This window comes from Macaca thibetana, chromosome 4, assembly GCF_024542745.1.
Source record: "Macaca thibetana thibetana isolate TM-01 chromosome 4, ASM2454274v1, whole genome shotgun sequence".
NCBI classification, from domain to species: Eukaryota; Metazoa; Chordata; class Mammalia; order Primates; family Cercopithecidae; genus Macaca; species Macaca thibetana.
In genome coordinates, this window is record NC_065581.1 from 37,489,157 (window position 1) to 37,514,021 (window position 24,865).

The 24,865-nt window shown below is 49.7% G+C and overlaps 2 protein-coding genes and 1 pseudogene across 3 annotated transcripts in view; 2 read left to right on the forward strand and 1 right to left on the reverse strand.

Annotated features, from left to right (window-relative positions):
* CDKN1A (cyclin dependent kinase inhibitor 1A) overlaps nucleotides 1–21,068 on the forward strand; it is a 96,174-nt gene extending 75,106 nt beyond the window's left edge. The window contains exons 2-4 of one of the 2 annotated variants that reach the window (XM_050787857.1): nucleotides 12,492–12,543; nucleotides 17,797–18,246; nucleotides 19,474–21,068. In XM_050787857.1, the coding sequence (XP_050643814.1) occupies nucleotides 17,802–18,246; nucleotides 19,474–19,523 (495 nt within the window). In that variant the 5' untranslated portion in view covers nucleotides 12,492–12,543; nucleotides 17,797–17,801 and the 3' untranslated portion in view covers nucleotides 19,524–21,068. Of the gene's footprint in view, nucleotides 1–12,222; nucleotides 12,358–12,491; nucleotides 12,544–17,796; nucleotides 18,247–19,473 lie in introns of those variants that run through there. The other variant, XM_050787856.1, reaches the window with a different exon arrangement.
* STK38 (serine/threonine kinase 38) overlaps nucleotides 1–24,865 on the reverse strand; it is a 276,943-nt gene that overhangs the window by 177,881 nt on the left and 74,197 nt on the right. The window lies entirely within an intron of this gene.
* On the forward strand, nucleotides 7,272–8,791 carry LOC126952754 (cytosol aminopeptidase-like; annotated as a pseudogene).

Below are 24,865 nucleotides of genomic sequence, written 5' to 3' on the forward strand. Positions count from 1 at the left end.
GTTTTCTTCCAGCATTGAGTGGGTGGCTCACTCTTCTGGCTCCCGGCAAGGCCGCATGATGATGCAACAATGCAACAAAAGGCAAGCCCGGGCAAGGCCAGCGGGAGATCTGCCGGCCAGAGTTGCTGATTCGAGGCGATGCACGGGTGTGGGGAGGGCGTTTCAGGGCTGCAGGGAAGTGGGAGGCCCCGACTCCCCAGGAGGCAAAACTGGCCTCCTGCTCACTCAGCCCTGAGCCTTTCCACCCCAAACCCTGACTCCTTCCTTCCTTCCCTCCTCCCTGCTCAGTGGCAGAATCTATTCCTAGTTCACTCACTCTCCCAGGGGTGAAAGGGTCCAATGAGACTTCTAGAAGTGAGATAGAGGGGCCTGTGCAAGGAGAGACTAAATCAGGTTTCCCAAGCCTTGAGGATGGAGGGTGGGGAGCTTTCAATCACCTGGGGAGATTTTTTCAAAATATCTGTACACTTGTGCAGCCGGCGGTCCCTCATCCAATTTTAATTCACTGGGTTCAGATAGGGCTGGCATGTGGAATATATATTTTAATTGTGTTAATTATTATCTACGATGTTATTAACAATTTTAAAATATATATTAAGAGGAATAAGCCTACTTTACACCCCAAGATAGATAGGCTGTGCACAGCACAACCCCAGGGAGTGCTGTCCACCCAGACTTCCTAATGGTGCCCTGGAGGGGGTAACACAGTGGACCTGCTCCTCTCTCCAGAGGCAGCCATTGCCACCGTTTCTTGTCCCTCTCTCACTCTCTCTTTTTTTTTTTTTTTTTTTTGAGACAGGGTCTCACTCTGCTGCCCAGACTGGTGTGCAGTGGTACAATCTTGGCTCACCACAGTATCGACCTCCTGAGCTCCTACCTCAGCCTCCCCAGTAGCTGGGACCACAGGCATGTACCACCACACCTGGCTAATTTTTGCATTTTTTTGTAGAGATGGGTCTTCACCATGTTGCCCAGGCTGGTCTCTAACTCTTGGGCTCAAGTGATCCACTTGCCTCGGCCTCTCAAAGTGCTGGGATTACAGGAGTGATGCAGTATGCGGCCCCTCTTGTGTCTTCTTGCAGAGAGAATCTATATGTATACAGGACCTGAGCATTTGGCACAAGGGGTTCTCCCACCCCTATGTTGAGAATCACTGAGCTAGAGGGAGGAAGGTCCAATGGGGGTGATTTCAGGCATATTCAAAAGGGAGAAAGGAGAATTGGGCTTGCCCTGAAGTCTCACTGCAGCAAGCCCCCACCCTCCCGGAGTCCCACACACCCCATTAAGAAACTGTCAGGCCGGGCGCAGTGGCTCACACCTGTAATCCCAGCACTTTGGAAGGCTGAGGTGGGTGGATCACGACGTCAGGAGTTCGAGACCAGCCTGGCCAATATGGTGAAACCCTGTCTCTACTAAAAATGCAAAAATTAGCTGGGCATGGTGGCACGTGCCTATAGTCCCAGCTGCTGGGAAGGCTGAGGCAGGAGAATCGCTTGATCCCAGGAGGCGGAGGTTACACTGAGCTGAGATTGCACCACTGCACTCCAGCCTGGGCAACAGAGCAAGACTTCGTCTCAAAAGAGAAAAAAAAGAAAGAAAGAAAAAGAAAAGAAACTGTCAGGGTCTATGTACCTGCATTTCTGGCAGTAAAAGAACTTTTCTTAATAATCCTTCTCCCAGGCCTTCAGGGGATTTTCAGGTGGATTTGCTGACTAAGGGATTTTCTTGCATTTAAGTCCAATGACTTCTCAGACTTTGATGTTGACTAGTTTAGAAAGAAAAAGGAAAAGCTGTGCACCAGAAGGAGGAAATGGGTCCTGCTGTGTAACTTTAGTCTCACTGTCTCTTTGTGGCCTGGTTTCCTCCTTTGGGAACTGAAGAGGATCATGCCTACCTCATTTTTCTCAGTCTCTCTGGGGAATGGTAAGATTATAGCTATGAAAGCACCCATTTTAGACACGAAGATATTGAGGTCCAAGTTCATGTTCTGCCCAGGTGGCACTCTTCTTATTCTTGTGGCCGCATCCAGAGACTCAGCAGGAAAAGACCCTCTTACCGGCAGACAGGGGAGAGGGAGTCCCGTCTGCCGTGCTCCCAGCTGTGATGGAGATGGCTAGTGGGTCCTCACAAATCTGTGCGGACCTCCAGGGACTACATTGACCTGTGCATCCGGGGTGCATCCAAGTTCTCACCAATGGAACGTAGGTAGGAGATGATGCCAGTCCCTTCTGAGCCTGATGTGAAGAAATGCACATGGCTTCTCTGGCACTTTCCCCTACCTGCAGCTGGAATCAGAGATCATGAGGCCCCAGGGAATGGTGGAGCCACATGGTGGAAAGAACCTAAGAGCCTGAATCACCACACGGAGGGCAGCCACCTGAATACCTCTATTGGATTCATATGTGAGTGAGAAATAAACTTGTATTGGCTTGTCACTGAAATGTGAGAGTTTGTTTATTACAGGAGCTAATGTCATTCTATCACACACCCTGACTTTTCTTCGTAAGTCCAATCCTAAGCTGCTAGGATGGACGTTGGAGGAGACATCAGCAATGATTGCTCCCAGCAGGTACAGGGTTGTTAGAAACCACTGAGGATAGGGAAGAGGGAATAACACCTCCTCCCTGGCTCTGAGCTTGGCTCCAGTGTGACCACTAGCATTTGGGGCGTGGGGGTTGCAGCTGTCACATTCCACAGTGGCCCCAGTGGCATTACGATTACAGATGACACTTAGAGCCACTCTAGGGAAGCAGAGGCAAGGACAAGCAGCTGATGGGATGGGGAGCAGAAGGGCTGGGGCCACAGCCAGAGCCCTGGATCTGCCCTGACCCCAGTCTGTGTCCCCTCAGCCGAAGCCAGCACTTCCTAGGGGCTCCATTTCTCTGTCTGTATAAGAGTCTAATACACCTGTCCTGGATGGGGGAGGGAGGAGTGTATGGATGGTGAGGAGTGAGAGAATGGATCTGAAACCTGACATCACTGAGATTCCACACTACTGTGCAATCAGAGGCCCCGAACCCAAGCCCCTCAGCCTATGCTGAGGCTTTTTCTTGGGAGGGGCTTAAAAAATATGTTAGAGAAGAAAAAAAATCAAAGTGCACAGTTCCTATTATTTTGGGATCATCCAGAAGGCCGTTGTGTGCTAAGGGGCCTGGAGGGGGTGTCTTGGGAGCTTTGAAGGCAGCTCAAAGGACTGAATTCAGAATCTGTGAGCAGCTCCCTTTGCTGCCAAATGTCTATTCTCAGGTGTCACAATCGTTGAAATTCCTCCATTAGGGCTTCATTTCTTTGAATTACTTTTTGTTCTACACAAAAATGCAAGCAATGATAATCCCCAATGTGTTCAGGGTTTTAGACTTGTTCCAATAATCCTAAAAGGCACAGATAGACAGTGAGGCCCAGATACCTGGTGTGGCTACTTCTTCAATCATGCTTCTTCTGACAGAGTGATTATGGGGCAATTCGACTCCTAGGTGTATATCCAGAAACTCTTACATATGTGCCCTAGAGACATGAATAAAAATACTTATAGTAGCCCTATGTATAATAACAAAAACTGGCGATAACCCAAATGCCCATTGATAGGAGAACGAATCATCGGATATTTAAAAAACTGAAAATGGGTCGGGCATTGTGGCTCATGCCTGTAATCCCAAGACTTTGGGAGGCTGAAGCTGAAGTTTGAGCCCAGGAGTTTGAGACCAGCCTGGGTAACATAGGGAGACACCATCTCTATTGAAAAAAAAAATTAGCCAGGCACCACGGTGTGTACCTGTGGTTCCAGCTACTTGGGAGGCTGAAGTGCAAGGATTGCTTGAGGCTGAGAGGTTAAGGCTGCAGTGAGCCATGATCACACCACTGTACTCCAGCCTGGGCGGCAAAGTGAGGCCCTGTCTCAAAACAAATAGGTAAATAAAAATAAAAATCGGAAAATGATTGAACCATGTTTAAATTATATATTGCTGCCCAACAAATCATGTTAAAACACAGTGACAACCACGATCATTTGTTTGCTCACATTATATAATTCAGTCAGGGGTTTGGCTCCACCTGTGGAGGTTCAACTGGAGCTGGGGGTCGACTCTCAAGATGGTCCTCTTATGGCTGGCAAGTTGATGATGACTGTTTGCTGGGAGATCTGCTGGAACTCTTAGTTAGTGGGCCTTGGTTATGCTGCATGTGACCTCTCCACAAGACTTCTCACAGCATGATGGTCTCAGAGTAATTGAACTTCTTACATGGTGGGTTAAGGTCCCTAAGAATCCAAAAGCAACAGAAATTATTATACCTTCTTAAGGCTTAGGTCTGGAATGTGCACAGGGTTACTTCTGTCCCATTCTATTGGCTAAAAGAGTCACAAGCCAGAAATGTTCAAGGGGAGGCAACTACAAAAGAGTGTGAATAGCCAGAGGTATACCTCACTGGGTGACATTGACTTCCACAAACCACAACCATCCACAACCATATGCATAAATATTAGGTTAGGTTATGTTTCAGTATCAAATAACCTCTACATTTCAGTGACTTCACACACAAATGGTTAATTTTTTCTTATATACATATCCAATAGAAGTTGCTGGGGCACTCTGCTCCACACATTCACTCAGGGATCCAGGCTGATGGAGGCTCCACCATGTTGTAGTGGCACCATTGCACCATCTGAGACACGGGACCTCACTTTTGCCACAACTGTGAAGGACAGAAAGGCTCGAGAATTTCACCTGGCCTTAGCTCTAAAAAGACAAATGTCACTTATGTTCACATTTCATCAGCTAGGACCAGTCACACGACCCCATCTACACTGTAAGTGGGGCTGGGAAATGTTGGAGAACATCTGGAAAAATGGCTGAGCATTACTGTCTTGGCCACATGTGATAGAACTATTTAAAACAAAAGAAAGTTTTAGATAAAATGCAAGGTAGTGCTCACTTTGGGGTAGGGGTGGAACACACAAGAAAGTGTCAGTGATTTGTAATATTCTAGTTTTTGGTTTGAGCGGTGAGTGTTAATTATTTGTTAAAACAAATGAATGAATGAATAGACAAATGAATAAATAAAAGACAGGGTTCGGAAGCAGCAGCACTGAAGCCTAACCTCAGAGTACAGGCCAAAAATGACCCTTCAATAAACATTCACTGAGTTCCCAGCTGAAGCTGGTAGACCTCTCCAAGGTACAAAGATGAATAAAATATGGGCTCAGCCCCTCCAGGTGCCCAGCTTAGAGGATTCAGTAGACACATAAACCAAGCAGGTGGGCAAAGCACAGTGGAGATTCTTGCTCAGTGGAAGCTCTGGGAATTAGAGGGAGCCTGGAGAAGGCCTCACCCCAAGTCACATGTGTTGGGTCATGAAGAATCAATAGGAATTCAAAAGGTGGAGAATGCAGTGGAGATGGGGCAAGTTGGTCAGGGACACTCAGAGAGGAAGATTTGTGCAAAGGCACAAAGAGGCCTTCACCCCTCAGGTGGCCTGTGTTCACAGCATTTCCTCACTGCCTTCTAGTCCCTAAATGATCTGATCAACTTACTCCCTCTGCACTGCACCACCCAGAACCTTCTGCAAGAGACAGGCACTTGTCCTCCACAGTGGCTGCCATGACTGCTGATGCTTACAGCCAAGTCCTTCCCTGGCCTTAGAGGAGGAAGCTGTCTTGCCTGAGGTCATGCACTTCCCTACTGCAGGGGCAGCCACATCCACATCCAGATGACTGTTTGGAAACCCAGGGTGTAAGGACCTAGCTCTCATGCTTCAACTCAGCGAACTCTGCAAGACCATCCCAGCTGCAGGAGTCCTGGTGGGATCAGCCAAGGCCTCTCTGGGCCTCCAGCCTCCAGCAGACCCCAGTTCTTCTCTCTGCCCAATTCTGTTTCTTTTATATCCAGACAAGTGTTGAATGTGAATGCACTCCCCAATAAACTTCCTTCAAGCAAAACTCTTATGTGTTTTCTGGGAAACCTACCTAAGATATCCACTAAAATACAGATAATTACTAAATTCCAAGAGATGCCTTTCCTGGGGATGTTTGCAAAGCAATTATCATTATAACTAATATTCATGGAGTGATTTCTATGTGCCAGGCTAAGCACTTTGCTTTTAAGATCACATTTAATGAGGAACACAGCCTCACAGTAAGAATACACGTCTTTTCTTTTCTTTTATTTATTTATTTTTTTGAGACAGTGTTTTGCTCTTGTTGCCCAGGCTGGAGTGCAATGGCGCAATCTCGGCTCACTGCAGCCTCCGCCTCCCGAGTTCAAGCGATTCTCCTGCCTCAGCCTCCCAAGTAGCTGAGATTATAGGCATGTACCACCATACTTGGCTAATTTTTGAATTTTTAGCAGAGACGGGGGTTTCATCATGTTTCATCATGTTGGTCAAGCTGGTCTCGAACTCCTGACCTCAAATTATCTGCCTGCCTCAGCCTCCCAAAGTGCTGGAATTACAGGTGTGAGCTACCATGCCAGGCCTATTTATTTATTTATTTATTTATTTTTGAGATGGAGTTTCGCTCTGTCACCCAGGCTGGAGTGCAATGGCGCAATCTTGGCTCACTGCAACCTCTGCCTCCCAGGTTCAAGCAATTCTCCTGCCCTAGTCTCCCAAGTAGCTGGGATTACAGGTGCCTGCCACTATGCCTGGCTAATTTTTTTGTAGTTTTTAGTAGAGACGGTTTTCACCATGTTGGCCAGGCTGGTCTCAAAGTCCTGAACTCAGGTGATCCACCTGCCTTGGCCTCTCAAGTGCTGGGATTACAGGCATGAGCCACCATGCCTGGCCAGGCCTATTTATTTTTATTTTCAATTTTTTTTTAAGGCTAGTCAAATAAAGCAGTGGGAGTGGAGAAGGAGCAAATAAACCTGTAACTGGTTGTGATCAATTAGTTGTAAACACCACTGTACTCAGACCAACCTAAAGAAATGAATTTCTAATGGTGAAATTTCAGGCTTAGGCAGTAGTAGGCTTGGGAATCTGGAAGCGTTTGTGTTGCACAAATTCTGTCACAAATTTCCCTGCCTTAATGTATGCTCAGTCCTGATCCTTATGTTGACTGGGTAAAGCTCCCAGCAGGTCAGAGTGTTAGTTCTCAAAGTTATTCTTCAAAAAAAAAAAAAAAAAAAAAAGCCAGGCGTGGTGGCTCACGCCTGTAATCTCAGCACTTTGGAGCACTTTGGGAGGCAGAGGCAGGTGAATCACCTGAGGTCAGGAGTTGGAGACCAGCCTGGCCAACATGGTGAAATCCTGTCTCTACCAAAATACAAACATTAGGCGGGGTGAGTCGTCATCCGACGTCTGGCCGTGAGATGTTTCTGGAGCTGGGGTCTCTCCGCCGCAGACATGACGAAGGGCCTTGTTTTAGGAATCTATTCCCAAGAAAAAGAAGATGGTGTGCCACCGTTCACAAGTGCAGGAGAGAATTTTGATACATTGATAGCTGGAAAGCTGAGAGGAACTTTGAACATATCTGGACCACCTCTGAAGGCAGGCAAGACTTGAACCTTTTATGGTCTGCATGAGGACCTCCCCAGCGTGGTGCTAGTTGGCCTCAGCATAAAGGCAGCCAGAATCGACAAACAGGGAAACTGGCGTGAAGGCAAAGAAAACATCAGAGCTGCTCTTGCAGCGGGATGCAGGCAGATTCAAGACCTGGAGCTCTCTTCCGTGGAGGTGGATCCCTGTGGAGACGCTCAGGCTGCTGAGGAGGGAGCGGTGCTTGGTCTCTATGAATAAGATGACCTAAAGCAAAAGAAGAAGATGGCCATGTCGGCGAAGCTCTATGGAAGTGGGGCTCAGGAGGCAGAAAGGAGTCCTGTTTGCTTGTGGGCAGAACTTGGCACGCCACTTGATGGAGACACAAGCCAATGAGATGATGCCAACCAGATTTGCTGAAATTATTGAGAAGAATCTCAAAAGTGCTAATAGTAAAACTGAGGTTCATATCAGACGCAGGTCTTGGATTGAGGAACAGGCAATGGGACCATTCCTCAGTGTGGCCAAAGGATCTGACAAGCCCCCAGTCTTCTTGGAAATTCACTACAAAGGCAGCCCCAATGCAAACGAACCACCCCTGGTGTTTGTTGGGAAAGGAATTACCTTTGACAGTGGTGGTATCTCCATCAAGGCTTCTGCAAATATGGACCTCACGAGGGCTGACATGGGAGGAGCTGCAACTATATGCTCAGGCATCGTGTCTGCTGCAAAGCTCAATTTGCCCATTAATATTACAGGTCTGGCCCCTCTTTGTGAAAATATGCCTAGCAGCAAGGTCAACAAGCTGGGGGATGTTGTTAGAGCCAGGAACGGGAAGACTATCCAGGCTGATAACACTGATGCCGAGGGGAGGCTCATACTGGCTGATGTGCTCTGTTACATGCACACGTTTAACCCGAAGATCATCCTTAATGCCACCACCTTAACATTAAAGTGTAGCTTTGGGGTCAGGTGCCACTGGGGTCTTTACCAATTTATCCTGGCTCTGGAACAAGCTCTTTGAGGCCAGCATTGAAACAGGGGACTGCGTCTGGAGGATGCCTCTCTTCAAACATTATACAAGACAGATTGTAGATTGCCAGCTGGCGGATGTTAACAACATTGGAAAATATAGATCTGCGGGGGCATGTACAGCTGCGGCATTCCTGAAAGAATTCGTGACTCATCCTAAGTGGGCACATTTAGACACAGCAGGCATGATGACCAACAAAGATGAGGTTCCCTATCTACGGAAAGGCATGACCGGGAGGCCCACAGAACTCTCATAGAGTTCTTACTTAGTTTCAGTCAAGACAATGCTTAGTTCAGATACTCAAAAATGTCTTCACTCTGTCTTAAATTGGACAGTTGAACTTAAAAGGTTTTTGAATGAATGGATGAAAATCTTTTAAAGGAGACAAAGAATGGTATTTAAAAATGTAGAACACAATGAAATTTTTATGCCTTGATTTTTTTTTTTCATTTTAAACAAAGATTTATGTGTTTTTTTTTTTTTTTTTTTTTTTTTGAGATGGAGTCTCGCTCTGTCGCCCAGGCTGGAGTGCAGTGGCGCCATCTCGGCTCACTGAAACCTCTGCCTCCTAGGTTCAAGTGATTCTCCCCTCTCAGCCTCCTGCATAGCTGGGACTACAGACGCCCACCACCATGCCCAGCTGATTTTTGCATTTTTAGCAGAGATGGGGTTTCACCGTGTTGGCCAGGCTGATCTCAAACTCCTGACCTTGTGATCCACCCGCCTTGACCTCCCAAAGTGCTGGGATTACAGGTGTGAGCCACCAAGCCCAGCCAGTATGTTTTTAATTGAGAAGCAAAATTGTACTTCGGATTTGTGATGCTAGGAACATGAGCAAACTGAAAATTACTATGCACTTGTCAGAAACAACAAATCCAACTTTTTGTGCAAAAAAAAAAAAAAAAATACAAGCATTAGCTGGGCACGGTGGCGCATACCTGTAATCCCAGCTACTTGGGAGGCTGAGGCAGAAGAATTGCTTGAACCCGGGAGGCAGAGACTGCAATGAGCTGAGATTGCACCACTGCTGACTTGGTCTCAAAAAACAAAACAAAATAGAAAAATAAAATGAAAACAAAAAGCCAAGGCTGCTTCTGCTCAATAATGTTCTATCTTTGTTCCGCCTCTTCTCTGGGGTCTCACTTCTTGGGAGCCTGTGTGGAGGTGAATTCCTCTGAAAGCTGACTGCCCCTATTTGGGACTCCCCAGTCTCTTTCTGAGAAATGGTGATATTGTTCCCAGCACTTCCTCTCCCTTCCTAGGCAGCTCCTGCAGCCACCACTGAGCCTTCCTCACATCCTCCTTCTTCAGGTTTGGGCTTTCCACCTTTCACCATTCCCCTACCCCACGCTGCTCCACCGCAGTCTGGGGAGGGGGCTGGTCTGGGTGCTCTTGTCCCCCATGCTGAGCCTCCCTCCATCCCTATGCTGCCGGCTTCCTGGGAACATGCTTGGGCAGCAGGCTGTGGCTCTGATTGGCTTTCTGACCGTCAGGAACATGTCCCAACATGTTGAGCTCTGGCATAGAAGAGGCTGGTGGCTATTTTGTCCTTGGACTGCCTGTTTTCAGGTGAGGAAGGGGATGGTAGGAGACAGGAGACCTCTAGAGACCCCAGGTAGACCTTGGCCTGTTACTCTCAATAGGGTATGTGATCTGCCGGCAGATCCTTGGGACAGGGCTGGGATCTGGTGCATGTGTGCTTGTGTGAATGTGTGCTGGGAGTCAGATTTGTGTGTGACTTCTAACAACCTGCTCCCTTGCCTTCCTCAGGGCAGAGGTCCTCCCTTAGAGTGTGTCTGTGTACACATTCAAGTGCATGGTTGCAAACTTTTTTTTTAAAGCACCGAATAGTACTAGACACTTAGTAGGTACTTAAGAAATACTGAATGTGGTGGTGGTGGTGAGCTAGAAATTATAAAAAAAAATTATTTCCCAAAAACAACAACAAAAAGAATTATTTCATTGTGAAGCTCAGTACCAGAAAACTGTAAATAATTCATTACAAGCCTTTATTAAAAAAATTTTTTTCCCCCAAAGTAAACAGACAATGTCTAGTCTATTTGAAATGCTTGAAAGCAGAGGGGCTTCAAGGCCGTGGGAGGAGATGCCTATCCTCTGCTGGACATTTGACAACCCACCCTTTGGATGGTTTGGATGTATAGGAGGGAAGGTGCAGACAGCAGTGGGGCTTAGAGTGGGGTCCTGAGGCCGTGCTGTGGCCTTTCTGGGGTTTAGCCACAATCCTGGCCTGACTCTAGGACCAGGCAGGCCGAGGGGGTCTGCTGCTGTGTCCTCCCACCCCTACGGGCTCCCATTCACACAGCAGAGGAGAAAGAAGCCTGTCCTCCCTGAGGTCAGCTGCGTTAAAGGAAGAAGACTGGGCATGTCTGGGCAGAGATTTCCAGACTCTGAGCAGCCTGAGATGTAAGTAATTGTAGCTGCTCCAAGCCTGGGTTCTGTTTTTTAGTGGGATTTCTGTTCAGATGAACAATCCATCCTCTGCAATTTTTTAAAAGCAAAACTGCAAATGTTTCAGGCTCAGAAAGGAGGCAAAGGTGAAGTCCAAGGGAGGGCAGGGGTGTGCGGTAGATGGGAGCGGATAGACTTGTCATTCATCTCTGTGTCTGTCAGAAGCACCAGTAGACACTTCCAGAGTTGTCCTTTATTTATGTCATCTCCATAAACCATCTGCAAATGAGGGTTATTTGGCATTTTTGTCATTCTGGAGCCACAGAAATAAAGGATGACAAGCAGAGAGTCCTGGGCAGGAGGCAAAAGGCCTGTGTTCCAACTATAGTCATTTCTTTGCTGCATGATCTGAGTTAGGTCACTAGACTTCTCTGAGCCCCAGTTTCCCCAGAAGCGTACAGGGACTATGTGGGGAGTATTCAGGAGACAGACAACTCACTCGTCAAATCCTCCCCTTCCTGGCCAACAAAGCTGCTGCAACCACAGGGGTTTCGTCTGTTGAGGTGAGTGTAGGGTGTACAGAGATTGGTTCAATGTCCAATTCTTCGGTTTCCCTGGAGATCAGGTTGCCCTTTTCTGGTAGTGTCTCCAATTGCCTCCTTCCTGGAAGCATGTGACAATCAACAACTTTGTATACTTAAGTTCAGTGGACCTCAATTTCCTCATCTGTGAAATAAACGGGACTGGAAAAGCATTCCGGCCTCAAGATGCTTTGTTGGGGTGTCTAGGTGCTCCAGATGCTTCTGGGAGAGGTGACCTAGTGAGGGATCAGTGGGAATAGAGGTGATATTATAGAACTTTTCTGGAAATTGCAGAGAGGTGCATCGTTTTTATTATTTATGAATTTTTATTTATTAATGTCATCCTCCTGATCTTTTCAGCTGCATTGGGTAAATCCTTGCCTGCCAGGTCGGACTCCCCGACCCCCAGAGTGGGTCAACGGTGGGCCAGAAAGGGGGCTCATTCTAACAGTGCTGTGTCCTCCTGGGGAGTGCCAACTCATTCTCCAAGTAAAAAAAGCCAGATTTGTGGCTCACTTCGTGGGGAAATATGTCCAGCGCACCAACGCAGGCGAGGGACTGGGGGAGGAGGGAAGTGCCCTCCTGCAGCACGCGAGGTTCCGGACCGGCTGGCCTGCTGGAACTCGGCCAGGCTCAGCTGGCTCGGCGCTGGGCAGCCAGGAGCCTGGGCCCCGGGGAGGGCGGTCCCGGGCGGCGCGGTGGGCCGAGCGCGGGTCCCGCCTCCTTGAGGCGGGCCCGGGCGGGGCGGTGGTATATCAGGGCCGCGCTGAGCTGCGCCAGCTGAGGTGTGAGCAGCTGCCGAAGTCAGTTCCTTGTGGGGCCAGAGCTGGGCGCGGATTCGCCGAGGCACCGAGGCACTCAGAGGAGGTGAGAGAGCGGCGGCAGACAACAGGGGACCCCGGGCCGGCGGCCCAGAGCCGAGCCCAGCGTGCCCGCGTGTGTCCGTGCGTGTCCGCGAGGATGCGTGTTCGCGGGTGTGCGCTGCGTTCACAGGTGTTTCTGTGGCAGGTGAATGACGGGCGTGGATCGGTGCGCGCTCGGCTTGCGCACACGGTGTCTGTAAGTGCGCGGGTGACGGGGGTCGGGATGTGCCGGAGACCCCGGGCAGAGAGCGGGATTACCAGTACAGGGATCCCCGGTCACGATCCCCGCCCCTGGAAACCCAGCTGGGGCGAGGGAGGGCGTGGACCGGACTGCTCTGAGAGCTCGCCTTTGGCTGCGGTTGGCTGCAGGCCCCAGGCGCACTTTGCTCGCGGCCTGGGGATGAAGTCCGTGTCCCTGGAGGGGCCCAGGAGGGGCGAGGAAAGCGGAGTGGAGTAAATTCGTCTAGGATCGGTCCTAGGCGGCTCTCGGATCCAACTGGCGCCGCCCTGGCCCAGGTCCCAGGTTCAGGTCCTCTACGCCACTGTGTCCACCACCTGGCTGGGCACTGAGGTCAGCGCGGGCTGTTTCCCGGCCCTTGGGAGTGTGCCAGGACACGTCCCCTAAGGACAAACGAGGAGGTGACTCATTGTGACAAGGAGACCCCAGGGAACGGACTGTATGAGGTCAGAACCCCGCCCGGGAAGGGGTACAGTGGGACTCCCGAAGCCCTCTCCCCTGCCCCGCCGCGGTCTCCGTCCTCCCATCGGCACAGTGACCTATTTGGCTGGAACAGCTTGTTCCCAGGGAAGCAGGGCACCGGAGGTCCAGGACACCGCGTCGGGTCCCCGCTTCGCTAGGGGTCGGGGAGTCACGACTCTGCGCTGGGCGGGCTCCAACCAGCCTGTCAGTCGGGGAAGGGCAAGGGTCTCCTCTAACTCTTTCCCACCGCGGCCGGGAGAATCACGGCCCAGCCTGCCCTCGGGTCGGGGCGCTGGACTCCGGGGCGAGAGCAGAGCCCACGCCTGGGTGGGAGGTGGTAAGGGGTCAGGTCTTTGCGGGGTGGGGATTCTGGGGGGCACGACGCTGCTCAGGGCCTCCATCAGCTGCCTCGGTGGCGCCCCGACCTAGCCCAGATTCCCTCTCGGAAAGCGACAGGGCTGAGCGGAGCAGGGGGGCGAGTCGCCCCCTGGGGCGCCGCCACTTGGCGCGGATCACAGCGCATCCTCTCGGTCCAGAACCCCTGGGGGACACTTGCGCCCTCTTCGTGCGGAAAAGCATCTTGGAGCTGGGTTTGGAACTTGGGGCGCCCAGGCAGCTTCCCCTCTCCTTCCCTCCCTCCACGTCGCGTTTCTGGGAGGACTTGCGAGCGGTTTTGTTTTCGTTGCTCCCGTCTATTTTTATTTTCCAGGGATCTGACTCATCCCATGCTTTGGGCGTGGAGATAAGGTGGAGGGGTCGGCTCCCGGCGCGCGTGTGTGTGTGCGCGCGCGCGCGCGTGTGTGCGTGTGTGTGTGTGTGTCAGAGACGGCACAAGAGCGCGCGGTTTCCCAACAGCGGCGGGAGTTTCGGAAGCCTGGCCGGCTCAGCGTGACGTGTTCGCGGCGCCCCCCCGCTGTCCCCTCCCATGCTCCCCCTCCCCACCCCAGGGTGACGCGCAGCCGGAGTGGAAGCAGAGTTTTGGCGGGCGAGCAGCGCCTTGCAGGAAACTGACTCATCACTACTCCCTCCCGCAGTCCGAGGCTCTGCCCACGCACCTCCCACCCCGCGCGTGATTTCCTGGAGGCCGGCGCCCCCTCCCGGCCCTGGCGGTAATAGCACACCGGCTTTCCCGCGGAGTGGGGCTGGCCGGCGCGAACCGCCGCGGCTACTCCGAGAATAACCCCTATGCCATTACCACCCCTTCAAAGGAGCACTCCTTAGATTCAACAGTATTTACTGAGCTCTTACTGGAAATTAAAATATGGCTGAAGTCTAAGGCAGCAAAGCCAATAAAGGAGGCTATTTTCAGTTGTTTGTAAAACACGGGTTTACGTTTCTGTTTTCTTTGGGCTGAAAGTTATTATGACAATGAGCATGAGAGCAGATTTTGATGGGGGAGGAGAGGCCTATAAGAGCCATAAGAGAAGGATGGGTGGTAGAAGAGAAGAGGGTACCTGCCTAGATCCTAGTCCTGTCTTGAGCTCCCCGGAGCCAGGGAATATCCAGCTCCTTGATGAAGCCCTAGGCGGGCTCCTCCTCCTTGTGCCTATGATGTATTGAGACCAAGAATGTCCATTTCAAACACACCAGTGTGTCCCCCTTTGGCTGGCACCCCAAGAGTGCCCATCTGAGGAATGGTGCCAAACACTTGCTTGAAACTTCAATTTGGATTAAGTTGGTCTCAAGAGGCAGGGATTTTTCAAAATCTATATTTTGAAAAAGCTCCCTAGGTGCTTCTTTCTTTCTTTCTTTCTTTCTTTCTTTCTTTCTTTCTTTCTTTCTTTCTTTCTTTCTCTTTCTTTCTTTCTCTTTCTTTCTTTCTCTTTCTTTCTTTCTCTCTCTCTCTCTTTCTCTCTCTTTCTTTCTTTCTTTCTTTCTTTCTTTCTTTCTTTCTTTCTTTCTTTTTCTTTCTTTCTTTCTTTCTTTCTTTCTTTTCTTTCTTTCTTTCTTTCTTTCTTTCTTTCTTTCTTTCTTTCTCTGCCTGCCTGCCTGCCTGCCTGCCTGCCTGCCTGCTTGCTTGCTTGCTTGCTTGCTTTCTCTCTCTCTCTCTTTTTCTTTCTTTCTTTCTTTCTCTTTCTTTCTTTCTTTCTTTCTTTCTTTCGTTCGTTCGTTCGTTCGTTCGTTCGTTCGTTCGTCTCACTCTGTCACCCAGGCTGGAGTGCAATGGCACCATCCTGGACTCAAGCAGTCCTCCTGTTTCATCCTCCCAAGTAACTGGGACCACAGGTGTGACCCTCCATGCCCAGCATTTTTTTTTTTTTTTTTTTTTTGAGACAGAGTCTCACTCTTTTGCCCAGGCTGGAGTATAGTGGCATGATCTTAGCTCACTGCAACCTCCACCTGCTGGGTTCAAGCAATTCTCCTGCCTCAGCCTCCCAAGTAGCTGGGGCTACAAGTGTGCACCACCACGCCTGGCTAATTTTTGTAATTTTAGTAGAGATGGGGTCTTGCCATCTTGGCTAGTCTGGTCTTGAACCCCTGACCTCAGATGATCTGCTCGCCTTGGCCTCCTAGAGTCCTGGGATTACAGATGTGAGCCACTGCACCCAGCCACCGAGCTAATTTTTATTTACTTTTATTTTTAGTAGAGACGGGGTCTCACTGTGTTGCCCAGGCTAATCTTGGACCCCTGGGCTCAAATGATTCTCCCATCTCTGCCTCCCAGAGTGTTAGGATTACAGGCATGAGCCACTGCCCCGGCCTCCCCAAGTCATTCTGATGGGCCTCTCTGGTTAAGAAACCTCAAAATTAGAGAGGGAGTGGGGTTCAACACTAGAGCACAGGACTCAGGGCAAGCAGGCCTGGGTTCAGATCCTGGCTGTGCCACTTGTGAACTGTGTGATGTTGGGCAAGTCACTTAACTTCTCTGAGACTTGGTTGCCTCTTCTGTATAAAGGGAGCTAATAGATATCCACTTTTTAGGAGGACTGATATTTTTAAACTGCTTAGAACAGCCCCCAAACATAAAAATATATAAATAAATCCCAACTCATGCCTAGCGGAGGGTGGACAGAGGTTATTTGAGGGCTCTGTCCACTGTACTGGGTGACCCCTTTATGGGACAGTGGCCTTTGGCCTTTTTAGCTGTATGACTTAGGGACAAGTCTCATATCTCTTCCATCTCCTGCCGTTTAAACTTGGTGTGAAGTTACCAAGAGCCTCCTCTTCCAACCAGCTGGGACGTGAAACTGTGGGCTGCACTGATCACAAGCAGTGGGGTGAGGTGGGGTGGAGCAGATGTGGCATGTGTCCCGGGCTTCCTGCCTCAGGAGGACTCAGCAGAGCTTTCCCCCCCAGAGCCTGCAAGTTGGGACTTGTCCCTAGGAAAACCCAGTTGCTGCCAAGGTCGTGCAGTCACTCAGCCCTGGAGTCAAGCCAGAGCAGGCAGGTAGGTGCCAGGGCTCCCTCATGGGCAAACTCACCCTCTGTTTTCCCTCTCCTGAAGTGGGAGGAGAGGAGCCAGGTAGACCAGCCACCTTTAATTTTCTTTGCCTGCAAAACGGGTTCCTTGGACACAGGCAACACGGGGCAGAGGCTGCCAGGTGTCTAGACTTCAGATCACCTGATGTGCCTGGCAGGATGTGGCTCAGCCTGGGAGAAATCATCCCTTGCGCTGCCCCGCCCGGCCCCTCCTTACCCCTAGGCCACCCGCCTGACGACATCCTTGGGAAAGGCCCTCAGCCTACAGCACCTGTCAGCTGCTGTCTGAAGGAGGTAGTTGGCAGGGGGAAGTGATAGGGAGGAGGCTCAATAAAACTGAAGGCAGAGAGGAATAATCATACTTCTGTTTTCCATGCACTTCTGTATACGAAGTGCTGATGGCACGTTACCTACATTAACTCAGTTAATTCTCATGTCTATCCTCTGAGACAGTAATATCCCCATTTTATAGACAAGGAAAATAGAGCTCAGACAAGTTAAGTTGCTTGCCCAGGGTCACCTAGTAAAACCTGGACTCCAACCCAGATGATCTGAGTCCAGAGCTCTCCTGCTTAACCACCAAGACACAGCCTTTCACTCAGCTCTGTTCTGTCTGCCTTGCGCATGGACTCCCTGATCAATTGCTTGAGTAGGTGTCCGTAGCCATGCTCTTTAAACTTGCACATGGCCCATTTAAGGGTGAGGAAACTGAGACCTAGAGATATTAAGTGGTTTTTTAAAGCTTACGTAGTAACTGGCAGAGCTAGGACCACAACCCGGGTGTTTTTTGCCCCAAAGTCCAGGGTAATTTTACTTGGTCGAGCAGGGTTACCCTACTTGGGGATCTGGGTAGGGGGATTCAGGAGGCTGGAGGAACTGTCCGACTGTTTCTTCTTCTGAGAATTGACCGCCTGGCCATGGCTAGGATTAGGAAACTGCTGGACTCTGGCAATTCACATGTATTTGAGGGGCATTCACACCCATGAGGGACACCTCTGGGGGGAAAACAAATTGATTTTAGCTGAAAATACCTGGTGGCAAACAGTACCCTGGTCCTTGCTCTTGCAGTAAATTTGCCTTTGTTGACATTAGCTTGCCCTTCAGTTGCCTGCTCTGCCAGTGACCTTGGGGTGCCAGGCTGGCTGCGCTCTGCTGGTGGGGGTCAGGCCTCCTGTGGGAAGGACGCAGGAAGACCAGCTGGAAGGAGCGAGAGAGACCCTCTGGTAGGAAGACGTCACCTGAGGTGACACAGCAAAGCCCGGCCAGGTAACATAGTGTCCAGTCTCCACGGTGACCAGGGCCTTCCTTGTGTCTCTGCTGCAGGCGCCATGTCAGAACAGGCTGGCAGTGTCCGTCCGAACCCATGCGGCAGCAAGGCCTGCCGCCGCCTCTTCGGCCCAGTGGACAGCGAGCAGCTGAGCCGCGACTGTGATGCGCTAATGGCGGGCTGTATCCAGGAGGCCCGTGAGCGATGGAACTTCGACTTTGTCACCGAGACACCACTGGAGGGTGACTTCGCCTGGGAGCGTGTGCGGGGCCTTGGCCTGCCCAAGCTCTACCTTCCCACAGGGCCCCGGCGGGGCCGGGATGAGTTGGGAGGAGGCAGGCGGCCTGGCACCTCGCCTGCTCTGCTGCAGGGCACAGCAGAGGAAGACCATGTGGACCTGTCGCTATCTTGTACCCTTGTGCCTCGCTCAGGGGAGCAGCCTGAAGAGTCCCCAGGTGGACCTGGAGATTCTCAGGGTCGAAAACGGCGGCAGACCAGCATGACAGGTGAGGACATGTGCAGGGAAGGATGTTGTAAGGGACCAGGATTCTCAGAATCCATGGTCCAAGGGCTGACCTGTCTGGTCCTAGTCCAGAGTGCTCCTTAGGTAGAAGGAAACAGGCCCAGAGAGGGGAAGCAACCTCCCTGAGGTCACACAGCAAGTAGGCAGCAAAGACCAACTAGCTAACATTTATTGGGAATGTTCATTATGCCAGGCCCTTTGCCAAGCTTCTAAGGTAGATTTATTTAGTCCTTGTAGCAATGTTATACCATAAGACATTCTTGTCACCCTCCCTGCCTTTCTTTTTGAGACAGGTGTCTTAACTCTGTTGGCCAGACTGGAGTGCAGTGTTGTGATCATGGCTTACTGCAACTTCAAATTCCTGGGCTCAAGCGATCTTCCTGCCTCAGCCTCCTGGGTAGCTGGGAAGCTGGGACTACAGGCGCACACCACTATGCCCGCTAATGCACACCACTATGCACAACACTAATTTTTTGAGTTGGGGTAGAGACAAGGTCTCACCATGTTGCTTGGGCTGGTCTTGAACTCCTGAGCCCAAGCAATCCTCCTGCCTCAGCCTCCCAAAGTGTTGTGATTACAGGCATGAGCCACCGTGCCCGGCCCCTTGCCATCCTTTTAGGGCAAGAAAACCAGGCTCAGAGAGGTAGAGTGATTTGTCTAAGGTCTCAAAGGGAATTTGCAGTTGGGTCAGGACTGATTATAATAACAACTACTAACGTTTCTATGGGCACGGCATTGTGCTGAACACTTTCATGGATTTCGTAACAGAATCCCTAGATCACCACTGTCCAGTAGAACTCTGCAGGGATGGGAGTGTCCGGTGCAGGGGCCACGAGCCACATACGGCTGTTGTGCATTTGACACACAGCTCATGTGACTGAGGAACTGAATTGTTCATTTGATTTGATTTTAGTCTGTTTAAACAAGCACACAGAGCTAGTAGTGGCTCCTCTACTGGGCAGCTTGGCTTACAGCAGACCCCTGGGTGCAGGTGTGGTGACTGACAAAATCACATCCGTGAAGCATGGTGGGACACTCCGTAAATACCCCTTAAGAGACAGAGTGAGCGTTCCCCGAGTTCTTCCTATCCTCAGCAGTCGGCCCTGTCGGCCGCAGGGAAGGGTGTCCTGGCCTCCTGCTGTCTGCCTTGGGTGGGCAGCTCTGCCGCGTCCTCTTCCTCTTGGCCTGGCTGACTTCTCTCTCTCCTCAGATTTCTACCACTCCAAACGCCGGCTGATCTTCTCCAAGAGGAAGCCCTAATCAGCCCACAGGAGGCCTGCAGTCCTGGAAGCGCGAGGACCTCAAAGGCCCTCTCTACATCTTCTGCCTTAGTCTTTAAGTTTGTGTGTATTAATTATTATTTGTGTTTTAATTTAAACACCTCCTCATGTACATACCCTGGCTGCCCCCTGCCCCCCAGCCTCTGGCCTTAGAATTATTTAAACAAAAACTAAGCAGTTGAATGAGAGGTTCCTAAGAGTGCTGGGCATTTTTATTTTATGAAATACTATTTAAAGCCTCCTCATCCCATGTTCTCCGTTTCCTCTCTCCTGGAGGTCGGGTGGGCCGGCTTCATGCCAGCTACTTCCTCCTCCCCACTCGTCCGCTGGGTGGTACCCTCTGGAGGGGTGTGGCTCCCTCCCCTCGTTGTCACAGGGGGTTATGAAATTCACCCCCTTTCCTGGACACTCAGAACGAATTCTTTTTAATTTGAGAAGTAAACAGATGGCACTTTGAAGGGGCCTCACTGAGTGGGGGCATCATCAAAAACTTTGGACTCCCCTCACCTCCTCTAAGGTTGGGCAGGGTGACCCTGAAGTGAGCACAGCCTAGGGCTGAGCTGGGGACTTGGTACCCTCCTGGCTCTTGATACCCCCCTCTGTCTTTTGAAGGCAAGGGGAAGGTGGGGTCCTGGAGCAGACCACCCCACCTGCCCTCATGGCCCCTCTGACCTGCACTTGGGAGCCCGTCTCAGTGTTGGACCTTTTCCCTCTTTGGCTCCCCCTGTAACTTTTGAGGAGCCCCAGCTACGCTTCTTCTCCAGCTGGACTCTGCAGTTCCCCTCTGCTGCTCTCCCTCCCTCTTGCCCTTTTCCTCCAGTACCCTCTCAGCTCCAGGTGGCTCTGAGGTGCCCGTCCCACCCCCATCCCCAGCTCAATGGACTGGAAGGGGAAGGGACACACAAGAAGGGCACCCTAGTTCTACCTCAGGCAGCTCAAGCAGCGACTCCCCTCCTCTTTTAGCTCTGGGGTGAGGGTCCCGTGTGGTGGCACAGGCCCCCTTGAGTGGGGTTATCTCTGTGTTAGGGGTGTATGCCATCATACACCCCATGGGAGTAGATCGTTCTAGGAGGGAGACACTGGCCCCTCAAATCGTCCAGCGACCTTCCTCATCCACCCCATCCCTCCCCAGTTCATTGCACTTTGATTAGCAGCTGAACAAGGAGTCAGACATTTTAAGATGGTGGCAGTAGAGGCTGTAGACAGGGCATGTCACGTGGGCTCCCATGGGGCTGGGAGTGGTTGTCTTTCCTGGCACTAACGTTGAGCCCCTGGAGGCACTGAAGTGCTTAGTGCACTTGGGGTGTTGGGGTCTGACCCCAAACACCTTCCAGCTCCTGTATCATACTGGCCTGGACTGTTTTCTCTCAATTCCCCATGTGTCCTGGTTCCCCTGTCTCTCCACCTAGACTGTAAACCTCTCGAGGGCAGGGACCACACCCTGTACTGTTCTGTGTCTTTCACAGCTCCTCCCACAGTGCTGAATATACAGCAGGTGCTCAATAAATGATTCTTAGTGACTTTACTTGTAATATTACTATTGTGGTCATTATACCTTATTATAAGAATAAATAAATGGGCTTTTGGGAAGGCTTTCATAATTTAAAAAATAATTTTAAAAATTAAGCATTTAAATTTAGAGAATGCAGAAAACTTAGCAAACAGAAAGACTATGCTGCAGAAAACAAACAACAACAAAACAAAAACTGCTGTCACACCTCTGCAAAGATCACCACTGTCAACATTTTGGTTTGTTGTGTAATCTTTTTGTAAAGAATATATTACAGCTTAACATCATTACTCATCAGATAAATGCAAATTAAGATACCACAATAAGATACCACCATATACTTACCAGAATGACTAAAATTAAAAAGACTGACAATGCCAAGTGTTGACAAGGTTGTAGAGCAATTGGAGCTCTTATTTAAAAAACTGTTTGGGCCAGGTGCAGTGGCTCACACCTATAATCCCAGCACTTTGGGAGGCTGAGGCAGGCAGATCACTTGAGGTCAAGAGTTTGGGACCAGCCTGGCCAACATGGTGAAATCCCTGTCTCTACTAAAAATACAAAAATTAGCTGGGCATGGTGGTGCACGCTTGTAATCCCAGCTACTTGGGAGGCTGAGGTGGGAGGATCGCTTGAACCCAGGAGGCAGAAGTTGCAGTCAGCTGAGATCACACCACTGTACTCCAGCCTCTTCCAGGGTGACAGAGTGAGATTCATCTCAAATAAATAAATAAATAAATACAAACTGTTTGACAATATCTTCTAAAGATGCCTACCTTCATGGCTACCTCATGACCCAGTAATTCTATTCCTAGATCTGTTCTCGAGAGAAATGAGTTCATATTTCCACTGAAAGACACGTAAGAATGTTCTACACAGTGACTCACACCTATAATCCCAGCACTTTGGGAGGCTGAGGCATGAGGAGGACTTGAGTCCAGGAGTTTGAGACCAGTTTGGGCAACATAGTGAGACTCTATCTCTACAAAAAAAAAAAAAAAATTAGCCAGGCGTGGCGGAGGGTGCCTGTAGTCCCAGCTACTTGGGAGGCTGAGGTGTGAGGATCACTTGAGGAGCTTGGGAAGTCGAGGCTGCGGTGAGCCCTGACTGCAGCACAGCACTCCAGCCTAGGCAACAGAGTGAGACCTTGTCTGTCCCTCTCAAAAAGGAAAAAAAAAGAAAAAACAAAAAGAATGTTTCCAGCAGCATTATTCTTAACAGACCCAAGCTAGAAATAACTGAAATGTCTCTAACAGAATAGATATGCAAATTGTGGTATATTTATATAGTGGAAAGTTGTCCAACATTCGAAAGAACAAGGTACTGTTACATGCATCTTCTGGTTATCTATTAATAATTAACCACCCCAAGACGGAGTGGCTTAAAACAATAATCATTTATTTGCTCCCAATACTGCAATTTGGCCCAGAACTACTTTTCAAATGTGGAATAATTCTCTGCTGCACAGGGCAGAGCTTTCTACTAGAATCATAGAGTTCTGAAACGAGACTCTCCCCGCCCGAGGGGACTTCCAGGGACTTCACACTGTCTGCTTCTCCACAGATAAAAGTCCAGGACCAGGGCATACGCTGGGGCGTGTGACCCAAGTGCTTGTCCCATAGCCTGCACCTGTTCCAGAACCCTCTCTCGCTCCGGCCACCGCTTAAACATGGCAGCTTACCAGATCATCCAATAAATGGGCTGGAGTGGTCTTTAGTACACTGCCTCTGAAATCCAAATTAAAAAGTGGTAAGAGGGGGTAGGGGGCTGGGGGAGGGATAGCATTAGGAGAAATACCTAATGTAAATGACGAGTTGATGGATGCAGCAAAACAACATGGCACGTGTATACCTATGTGTCAAACCTGCACATTGTGCACATGTACCCTAGAACTTAAAGTATAATAACAAAAAAAAAGAGAAAAAAAAGTGGTAAGAGGTGCAAGATACACTAAGTTGTCCTTTACCACAGAGGGAATGACCCAGCAATGCCCCAGTTTATTTGACCACTTAAAACTTTACAAATTTGATAGATCTCTAAATTGTTGTAGGGAAAGTGGATGTGAACCCCTTTTGATCCCCTTTCCTGGCATGGATTGGAAAGAACACACTTGTTGTAGTATTGGCTTCTTACCATCAGAGGCTGTGTAGACCATTATAGTAAGGATACTGTATCTGATCATGGCTGTGATTAGGGCTGCCACGTGGATAATCACCAATCACCATGCTTCAGTTGGTTTTTACAGGGGCAGTATGGGGTGGAACCAATGGAGATACTATAGGGACCACCTCAGTATCCTTTAAGTCTCTGAGGGTATCACTAATTTCTACCCACCTGGGATATGCTATTACTTCTGATTTACGACCTTGACCAGCGGGATAATTTTAGAGACTTCTACTTAGTCTTTCTTTCCATAATGGCTCTTATTCCACAGATGACAGAGAATGTGAGAATGTGGCAGAATGTGAGAGTTCTGCCATCTGCGAAGTTATGCATCCCAATTTGCACTCAAGGGCTAGGAAATAACCATAGAGTAGGTCCACCGACTCATTGGGAGATGAGCTTGGCTAGAACTCTATTTATCATCTGGCCTTCTATGGCCTCCCTCTCTAAAAGGAGGCTATAATGGCATTTTGGGTCACCTGGAAGCAATGAAAGCTCAGACCTTTTATCTAACAGACCTCAAATGATCTGGTTATTCCCTGTTCCACACTGTACAGCTATTCTGGTAAATAGCCAGAGGGCACTTTCGGGAAGAATCAAGGAAACATTTATTTTATATATTTATAGTGGCATTATGGATCTTTCTCTTCCATCAGTGTGTCCTGGGTCAGAACTGGCTCAATGCTGGAAACTAGGTAAGATATTGCAATTTTCTATCTCGGCAGGTGACATCAGCCTCTGATCACTCACCCTTGATTTTTGTGGTTAAGTCAGGCAAGACTCTCATTAAATGCTCAGCTCTCTTGCCCTAGGGACTCCACTGCTGCAGAGCCCTGCAGATCAAGGAACCCTGGTCACCATTCAGGCCTTGCTGCCTGTCATTGTAATTGTGTCCACCTTGCCTCTGATGATTAAGTGGCCCTATGTGGTCTCTGCTCTTCCAGAACCTTAATGTCTCCATTGACAGTGGCCATGGCATTCCATGGGAGTATCTCCTCCGTCAACCTGGGCTATGGAGGACAACCAGCACTGAGCTCCTTTCACTAGGCACTTCTTTATTGCTTTGCAAAAGGAAGGCCTTTTGGACCCTCCTCTCTGAGCCTTCTAATCCCTCATTAGTACTCTTCCAAGGCTGTTTCAGCATTGCTACCTCGCTGACTGTCTGCCATCATTGTGTCTAAACCTTAAGGATCAATTCAGTAGTGTGTTAAGACCAGCTCCAGAGGTCTCGCCAGGATGTTAAATTCCGAGTCAAAAGAAGGGTCCCTCCATAAAACCCTGTTTATCTAGCTTTGTATTCCTCAGCTCCCCCCGGCCCCAGTCCCACATCCTCAAGATCTCTTCCTATATGTGTTTTCCTGTTCCTACTAACATATATCAACCAGACCTGTAGTTTTTATTGTGAATAAGCTATTTCCTCCAGCAATGGGGACTATATACTTTCCTGCTTGGGCAATGGTAAGACCTGACCCTAATTACTGGTCTAGAACAGGGGTAGGCAAACCATAGTTCATGCACCAGCTGCCTGTTTTTGTATATAAAGTTTTATTGGAATGCACACACACCTATTTTTTTACCTATTGTCCATGGTTGTTTTTGCACTGTCGTTTTAAGAGCAAAAGTAGAATCGAATAGTTGCAACAGAGACC